At 41.7% G+C, this 9,724-nt stretch overlaps 1 protein-coding gene and 1 long non-coding RNA gene across 2 annotated transcripts in view; one reads left to right on the top strand and one right to left on the bottom strand.

Moving 5' to 3' along the window:
* The first annotated feature begins 1,031 nt into the window (after positions 1 to 1,031).
* The window catches only part of LOC116357463 (uncharacterized), a 14,687-nt gene continuing 5,994 nt past the window's right edge, over positions 1,032 to 9,724 (top strand). The window contains exon 1 of the long non-coding RNA XR_004205447.1: positions 1,032 to 1,575. This is a non-coding gene — a long non-coding RNA (uncharacterized LOC116357463). The remainder of the gene's footprint in view (positions 1,576 to 9,724) is intronic.
* The window catches only part of trim65 (tripartite motif containing 65), a 25,672-nt gene continuing 21,336 nt past the window's right edge, over positions 5,389 to 9,724 (bottom strand). The window contains exon 8 of the mRNA XM_020460812.2: positions 5,389 to 9,666. Within this exon, the coding sequence (XP_020316401.1) occupies positions 9,358 to 9,666 (309 nt within the window). The 3' untranslated portion in view covers positions 5,389 to 9,357. The remainder of the gene's footprint in view (positions 9,667 to 9,724) is intronic.

The following is a 9,724-nucleotide window of genomic DNA, read 5'->3' as shown; positions in this document are numbered from 1 at the left end:
GTTGAGACCGAGTCTGCGTCTCTCACATGGGTAGGCAGACCATTCCATAAAAATGGAGCTCAATAGGAGAAAGCCCTGCCTCCAGCTGTTTGCTTAGAGATTCTAGGTACAATTAGGAGGCCTGCGTCTTGTCACCATAGAAAACGTGTAGGTATGTACGGCAGGACCAAATCGGAGAGATAGGTAGGAGCAAGCCCATGTAATGCTTTGTAGGTTAGCAGTAAAACCTTGAAATCAGCCCTTGCCTTAACAGGAAGCCAGTGTAGGGAGGCTAGCACTGGAGTAATATGATACTTTTTTTTGGTTCTAGTCAGGATTCTAGCAGCCGTATTTAGCGCTAACTGAAGTTTATTTAGTGCTTTATCCGGGTAGCCGGAAAGTAGAGCATTGCAGTAGTCTAACCTAGAAGTAACAAAAGCATGGATAAATTTTTCTGCATCATTTTTGGACAGAAAGTTTCTGATTTTTGCAATGTTATGTAGATGGAAAAAAGCTGTCCTTGAAACAGTCTTGATATGTTCGTCAAAAGGGAGATCAGGGTCCAGAGTAATGTTGAGGTCCTTCACAGTTTTATTTGAGACAACTTTACAACCATCAAGATTTAATTGTCAGATTCAACAGAAGATATCTTTGTTTCTTGGGGCCTAGAACAAGCATCTCTGTTTTGGCCGAGTTTAAAAGTAGAACGTTTGCAGCCATCCACTTCCTTATGTCTGAAACACATGCTTCTAGTGAGGGCAATTTTGGGGCTTCACCATGTTTCATTGAAATATACAGCTGTGTGTCATCCGCATAGCAGTGAAAGTTAACATTATGTTTTCGAATGATATCCCCAAGAGGTAAAATATATATATAAAGTTTTGAAAAACGTATTTGTTATTCAAATTAAAAGCCCAATGTATACTCGCCTTTGTGTAATGATTTAACTCCCCACCGCTTGTGGGACATTTATTTTGAAGGCACGTATAAAATAACAACTGCACGAGGACAGACAGTGACTGACAGGCTGACATACACGTCACAGTTACAAATAGTAGCTAGCTAGAAATTGCGCAAAAAATATTTTTTCAAAGATTTCAAAGGAAAGTAGACAATGAATGGTGTTCCAGCATGAGTGGACATCAAAATATTTTCTTTATTGAGGTATCAGGGAAAGCTGTGTGCAAAGAGAGCATTGTTGCCTTGAAAGACTACAACTGAAAAGAAAAACTACAATAGTCCCGACACTTCCAGATGAGGCATGCAGAGAATTTTAGGAGTATGTCTTCTGAGCAGAGGGCAAGTGCATCGAAAGATTTGCTTTCTCAGTTGCAAAAGCAGCACGGACTTTTCACAAAACTGTATTCAGCAAACGACGGAAATGCGAGAGATAGCTATGTACTGTCCCACAAAATTGCTAAACATAGCAAGCCATTCACTGAGGGCGAATTAAATACAGAATGTTTAATTCACTCCGCAGCAATACTTTGCCCCGACAAGAAAGAGCTGTTTGAAAATGTTTCCCTGTCAAGACGAACAGTGACCCGGCGTGTTGAGGACATCGCAGAGAATATGGAACAACAGTTGAAAGACAAGGTAAAGGATTTCACCTATTTCTTCTTGGCCCTGGATGAGAGCAGTGATGCACAATTGTTGATATTCTTACGAGGCATAACTCCCAGACTTTGAAAATACAGAGGAGCTTGCTTCAGTGCAGTCAATGAAGAGCACAATCACAGGGAAAGATTTATTGGAGGAGGTTAATAAGTGTGTGTCAAAGCTGGGACTGAGTTTTGAAAAGTTATTCACTGCGACCACTGATGGGTGCCCAAACTTGACAGGAAAAAACATTGGCATTTTGAAAAGGATACAAGATCAAGTAGCTGAGCTGAACCCAGATCAGAAAATGATTTTCCTGCATTGCATTATTCATCAGGAGGTGCTCTGTAAATGTGTTCTGAAAATTAGCCATGCTGTGGATACAGCCACTAAAGTGGTAAACTTCATAAGAGCAAAATCTTTAAACCACAGGCAGCTTGTCTCACTGTTGGAAGAGACTGTCGGGTCATGCAGATCTTCCCTACCATACAAATGTGAGATGGTTGAGTTTGGGGAAGGTGCTTAAAAGGGTGTGGGACCTGAAGTCGGAGATTATTGAATTTTTGTAAATTCAAGGAAAATATGTGGATTTCCCTCAACTGCAAGATTTTGCCTTCACCGTTGACATCATGGCCCTCATGAATGAACTGAATTCTAAACTACAAGGGAAGGGCCTTTTTGCACATCAGATGTACAGCCTTGTCAAAGCCTTCAAGGGAAAATTACTCCAAGTAGAAGCCAACAATCTCACCCACCTTCCGACACTACTAGTCTGTTCCCTATCAGATGACAACAATCTCACCCACCTTCCGACACTACTAGTCTGTTCCTTATCAGATGACAACAATCTCACCCACCTTCCGACACTACTAGTCTGTTCCTTATCAGATGACAACAATCTCACCCACCTGCCGACACAACTAGTCTGTTCCTTATCAGATGACAACAATCTCACCCACCTTCCGACACAACTAGTCTGTTCCTTATCAGATGACAACAATCTCACCCACCTTCCGACACAACTAGTCTGTTCCTTATCAGATGACAACAATCTCACCCACCTTCCGACACAACTAGTCTGTTCCTTATCAGATGACCAGTGGGGAGAAGTATACGTTGCTGCCGCGTGCTTTGAACGGGGAGTTTTCTCGTCGTTTTGAGGATTTCAAAGTGTTGGAAAATGACATGCTGTTGGTTTCCTCTCCTTTCACGTTCCCACTGACCTGCAACTTGAGTTTATCGATCTTCAGATTAGGAGTCATGCTCAGAAGATGTTTGTACTGTTTGGGTCAACCTATGTATGTGAACAGACATTTTCATTGATGAAATATAACAAGTCAAGGCACAGATCATCTCTTACTGTCTCTCACCTCTCAGCAATCCTGCGCATCGCGACGTCAGAAACTATACCTGACATCACCTCTCTAGTCAATGCCCATCAGAGACTTCACTCCTCACACTGATTGAGTAGTTTAAATGCAATGTTGAGCTCTCTCTTTTTTGTGTTTTTGTGCATACCCGTTAACAGGAGTTCAGTCTGTGGTGCTGAATGCACAATGTACTTTTCCCTCTGTGTAGTTCATTGCATGTTTAATAATGAAAATGCCTACCAAAAGGAGAACATGGATGTGGTTGATTTCTTTTCATGTTAAAACAGTAAGTAGCAAAGCTGGATGTCATTTACAGTAGATATATCTGTCAACACAGTTATACACATGATGTACAAACCTGTAATATGACTCTGGCCCGCAATGGCAAAAATATATTCTAACGTGGCCCTCCATGGAAAATAATTGCCTAGGCCTGCCCTAGACTATAGCACTCAATATTTCAAAAATATACCTGATAATTTAACAATATTCCAAGTTTAGGAGTCAGAACCCAGAATCCATCAACATCAAGGAATTTAAAATAAAGAATCCTTGCATCAAATCACTCTGCAGTGTTCCAGACTAACACTAACTGACTAGATCACTGATCCAAACTATTTTCAATCGAGAAGATTGAAATACTGCTTGTTTTCTCTGAAAACGGCCCTTTTCGTCCTCATGCTATCTAGCAGTAGCCACCACAGCCATTTTGTCAGTCAATCAGCTCCTTTGTTGTTAAACGTGACGTGCCATTCCACAAAATGACGAAAAGGGCAGTTTCCAGAAAAGTAGCAGTATTTCAATCTTCTCGATGTACAGTTTGGATAAAGGTCAAATTTGGAGTACTCCGTGGTTTCTTAATCTAACCGTGATGGCATTCCGGCCGCAGTGCAATTCAGAGTAAACAAATGTAACGTAACGGATCTTTTGGTGAAGTTAACAAGTAATATATGGCTACATACAGTGCATTCGTGAAAGTATTCAGACCCCTTCACTTTTTCCACATTGTTACGTTGATACAATTATTTTTCTCAACAATCTACACACAATACCCCATAATGACAAAGCGGTAACAGGTTTAAAAATGTTTTGGACTGGAAATATCACATTTACATATCTATTCATACCCTTTGCTATGAGACTCGAAATTGAGCTCAGGTGCATCCTGTTTCCATTGATCATCCTTGAGATTTTATACAACTTGTTTGGAGTCCACCTGTGGTAAGTTTTTAATTGATTGGACATGATTTGGAAAGGCACATAACTGTCTATATAAGGTCTCATCAGTTGATAGTGCATGTCAAAAAACAAAGCCATGAGGTCGAAGGAATTGTCCGTAGAGCTCCGAGACAGGATTTTGTCGAGGCACAGATCTGGGGAAGGGTACCAAAAAATGTCTGAAGCATCGAAGGTCCCCAAGAACACAATGGCCTCCATCATTCTTAAATGGAAGAAGTTTGGAACCATCAAGACACCCGGCCAAACTGAGCCATCTGGGAGAAGGGCCTTGGTTAGGGAGGTGACCAAGAACCCGATGGTCACTCTGACAGAGCTCTAGAGTTCCTCTGTGGAGATGGGAGAACCTTCCAGAAGGACAGCCATCTCTGCAGCACTCCACCAATCAGGCCTTTATGATAGAGTGGCCAGATGGAAGCCACTTCTTAGTAAAAGGCACATGACAGCCCACTTGGAGTTTGCCAAAAGGCACCTAAAGGACTCTGACCATGAGAAACAAGATTCTCTGGTCTAATTAAACCAAGATTGAACTCTTTGGCCTGAATGCCAAGCGTCCCGTCTGAAGGAAACCTGGCACCATTCCTACAGTGGAGCAAGGTAGTGGCAGCATCATGCTGTGGGGATGTTTTTCAGCGGCAGGGACTCAGAGACTAGTCAGGATCGAGGGAAGATGGACGGAGCAAAGTACAGAGAGATCCTTGATGGAAACCTGCTCCAGAGCACTCAGGACTTCACAGACTGGGGCAAAGGTTCACCTTACAACAGGACAACGACCCTAAGCACACAGCCAAGACAACGCAGGAGTGGCTTCAGTACAAGTCTATGAATGTCCTTGAGTGGCCCAGCCAGAGCCTGGACATAAACCCGATCGAACATCTCTGGAGAGACCTGAAAATAGCTGTACAGCGATACTCCTCATCCAACCTGAGAGCTTGAGAGGATCTGCAGAGAAGAATGGGAGAAACTCCCCAAATACAGGTGTGCCATGTTTGTAGCATCATACCCAAGAAGACTCGATGCTGTAATCGCTGCCAAAGGTGTTTCAATAAAGTACTGAGTTAAAAGGTTTGAATATTTGTGATATTTCAGTTTCTTTGCAAAAAAAATAATCTAAAAACCTGTTTTTGCTTTTTAAAAAAAAAACAATTTTAATATTTTTTAAAATAAGGATTAGTAACATGTGGAAAAAGTCAAGGGGTCTGAATACTTTCCGAATGCACTGTATTTATTTCAAATTCACATTAATTTATTGAGTAATTAAAATGTTCAAATATAATATTGAAAAGACAACAAAAGCAAAGCATGGTCTCAATTGTAACTAATATGCATTGAATTGGGTTTTATCAAACTGATCTTGTGTGATGTGAAGTGTGTCCATTTTATTAATTTGACTGTTGAATTTTTCTGTACACATTGTGATGCTAACCTGGGTACCTGACTATATCTGCATTTATGTGCTACATCATTGCCTTGTTTGACAAAATGACAAGTTGGCTAAATCAGAAACAGGCTGGCACCATGTCTACATTAATACCAGATTTATGTCCAGCTCCAACTTCCAACACAAAGTTGTTCTAAACATTTAACATCAGCTCCAGTTCAATTCCAACAGGAACTTTTGAGACATTTCCTCAGCCTCTAGCAGCCCTAGAGATGTGATTTTCCGTTCTCTCACAGAAACCCGGTTTCTCGTATAGTAGTCCTTTCCAGTTCCTAACGGTGCTTCTGGTTGTCCACATCAATATCCCAAAGACTAGTCTGCTTTACCGAGTCTGATCCCATGTTCTCTGAACATTAACATTCCAGAAGATTCCTGTGACACAGCTGTACTTACTAATCTCTCCCATTTTAAGTCAGTGTCCCACAACTGGACTGTACTAAACATCTGTACAGTAAGGTGACATCACAGCACTATCATCAGCTTTACATGTTAGGGACAGCAATGTGAGGGAGAGTGGTTTGTATTCTTGTTAAGGTTCCAATTAGGAGCGGTCTCTTAACTCACAACATTTGGCAACTACACAACTAGATTTAATTAACATCTAGCTCTGGCCTAGAATGTTTTTCTTGATTATTTTTCTTCTATGTAATCAATACATCTTAGAGAAGACTGGACATACAACAAATGCTACTAAGATATACATCTGGATCTAAGGAGATTAACTATGTCGTGTTTGACATGAGTTTAGGGTCTGTTACATTTTTGCAACCGGGGGTCTCACCAGGTTAAGGATTTTGATTATAAAATGCTGACTGCTACATTATCTCACTATGGGAAAATGAGGGTTGCAGACTACAGTCGGAGAATGAAAGGTCTCACATGGGATAGGTCCCTAATACACATTTTATTTTTTACTTTCCTACATACATCCTAGTACCTTCCCAAACCAACGCATCTTAAAAGTCTGGATAGGTGAACAGAATATGGAGGCAACTCCGCTGAGCATAATGGAAACCATATTGCTTTCACCCATCCAGGCATCAGTGTCCTAGTATCCAACTGGGACAGCGGCTGGAATTCAATCCAAAAAGCTCCCTTTCTTCCCTCTATATGTGATGACTCCCTAAGAATAAGGTTAGTGATCACAAGTATAGACAATATGGTTCTGGCTCTACCTAGGCCATAGAGAATGATAGAGATATCATATTTATACATGTCCCATAATGGCGTCTGTGCGTGCACAGGCAGCGCCATTGAGGCAATCTCTATTTTGAAGTAGTATATTTTCTTGTTCTACTACTTCTGAGTTGACAAACAAACAGAAAGGGTGCATACTGCCACCTAGAGTGTGTTGTCTGAACAGTTATAATGCCAAGGTTGGTGATTTACTGTCACCTACAGTTGTGGAATGTTCACGAGTAGGCTATAATTAATTGGCTGACCCTCCTGATGACCTGGATGGAATCATGTGATCTGTCCTTAACCCATAGGAAGTCCCACCCAGTTGACTACTATAAAATGGTGGAAGCCCTCAATGGCAATACCCATGACAAAACAGGTTTTATCCATCTAGAGTCCTCTATCTAACACTACAACCTAGTCAATTAATTATACTCATTAGGAAACATTCCATAACTGCAGGTGGCAGTAAATCACCAACCTTGGCTTCACACCGGTTCAAACGATACACTCTAGGTGGCAGTGTGCACCCTCTGTTTGTTTTACCAACTCACAGAAGTAGTAGTAGATGAAAATTAGATGGCTTCAACGGAGCTGCCTTTTGAGATCTTTGCTTCATCCTATCCTGGATCCTTGGGACATACTGTGTACGACTCCCTTCACAGAACAGTGCAAACTGGCTCTAACCAGAATAGAAAGAGGAGTGGGAGAACCCGGTGCACAACTGAGCAAGAGGGCAAGTACATTAGTGTCTAGTTTGAGAAACAGACGCCTCTCAAATCCTCAACTAGCAGCTTCATTAAATAGTACCAGCAAAACACCAGTCTCAACGTCAACAGTGAAGAGGCGACTCCGGGATGCTGGCCTTCTAGGCAGAGTTGCAAAGAAAAAGCCATATCTCAGACTGGCCAATAGAAAGAAAAGATTAAGATGAGCAAAAGAACACAGACACTGGACAGAGGAACACTGTTGATGTTGAGACTGGTATTTTGCGGGTACTATATAATGAAGTTGTCAGTTGAGAACTTGTGAGGCATCTGTTTCTCAAACTAGACACTCTAATGTACGTGTCCTCTTACTCAGTTGTGCAAGGGGGCCTCACCATCTTTCTATTCTGGTTAGGGCCAGTTTGCGCTGTACGGTGAAGGGAGAAGAACACAGCATGGTACGAGATCTTCAGTTTTTTGACAATTTCTCGCATGGAATAGCCTTCAATTCTCAGAACAAGAATAGATTGATACGTTTTAGAAGAAAGTTATTTGTTTCTGGCCATTTTGAGCCTGTAATCGAACCCACAAATGCTGATGCTCTAGATACTCAACTAGTCTAAAGTCCAGTTTTATTGCTTCTTTAAGCAGGACAACAGTTTTCAGATGTGCTAAGATAATTGCAAAAGGGTTTTCTAATGATCAATTAGCCTTTTAAAATGATAAACTTGGATTAGCTAACAACGTGCCATTGGAACACAGGAGTGATAGTTGCTGATAATGGGCCTCTGGATACCTATGTAGATATTCCATTCAAAATCTGCCGTTTCCAGCTACAATAGTCATTTACAACATTAACAATGTCTACACTGTATTTCTGATCAATTTGATGTTATTTTAATGGACAAAAATGTGCTTCTCCTTCAAAAACAAGGACATTTCTAAGTGACCCCAAACTTTAGAACGGTGGTGTACATGAAAACTATTAACCTCTCGTTGAATGACAACATACACTTAATTGAAAAATCACTACTGTTGACCAATCACCGACAAAGGGGTGTAAACTTCGGCTTCGAACTTCAGGCTTGTCTCTAGAAAATATGTATGCACGAACAGCTGAAAACGATCTACCCCCCAACCCTAACTAAAAATGTTTCAAATTCAACTTCAATGGGATGATGTCAGAGTTGGGACATCCCTAGGATCCTGTTTAGACTTTTCCGTGCTCTCACAGACGCCATAATTGGACAGATACAATGATGCAATGTCTATGGTTCCCAAAAAATAACTGAACCTGTTGCCATAAGCCCCGTTTTTACCTGGTTCTAACTTGTGTCCTTTGTCCTGATCCTGTCAACATCCTGATTGTGCCCACATTTTTAGACAGGTGTTGACAATCAAGACACATTGTAATTTGATTGTGACTGGAGGTCGTCAGACACATAGTGTCTGGATATTTTACAAGTGTAGACAGATCCGGACAGAGAAACCATTTAAATCATAATTATTCCACTCTCTAAAATCATTGACAGGTGGCACCATTGACTGATTATAGACTGATTACATCAATATGTGTCTTAAATAAATATTATTTTGAAAGCTGTGAAATAATTTGCATAAAGGGACAAGGAAATCCGATCAAAATGGAGACACAATGGACCAACCACAGGCACATTTTAATAGCGTACTGTATGCTGACACATTTCTGGAAATGTAGGCACAATCAGAATGTAGGCAAGATCAGGACAAAGGACCCATGTTAGCACCAGGTATAAACAGGGTTATAGTTTCTAGACTAGTCCTATAAGAGATTGTTAGATCACGGTCATTCCCTTTCGTGTTGTCGTCATGGCGAGCAGAGGGTGATGCTCACGCCCTCCCCTATCCAACAGGCGGGGAACAGCTCCTGAGTGAAGGCACAGTGGAAGGCATGCAGCCGCGTATGCCCGTCTCCATAGTACGTCAGTGTTCCAGCCTCGTAGTCCAGCAGAATTCCGATGCGGGAGTGGTGGGAGTGGCCAGCCACCGTCTCCCGGCGGCCGTTGTGCCAGGCACTCAGCTGGCGCTCATCCAGCTGGAGGCTCCAGGACAGATCGTTCATTCCCACCATGCACCTTTTCCCCTTTTCCTTCCTGGGGATGCCCTCGTAAGTCACCTGGGGGAGAGATGCAGGGGTCAAAGGTAGGAAGAGGTGCAGTCAAAATTTCTAAAGA

This window comes from Oncorhynchus kisutch, linkage group LG25 (assembly GCF_002021735.2).
Source record: "Oncorhynchus kisutch isolate 150728-3 linkage group LG25, Okis_V2, whole genome shotgun sequence".
Classification (NCBI taxonomy): Eukaryota; Metazoa; Chordata; class Actinopteri; order Salmoniformes; family Salmonidae; genus Oncorhynchus; species Oncorhynchus kisutch.
Note: the sequence above shows the minus strand (reverse complement) of the source record. Positions and strands in the feature narration are given on the sequence as shown.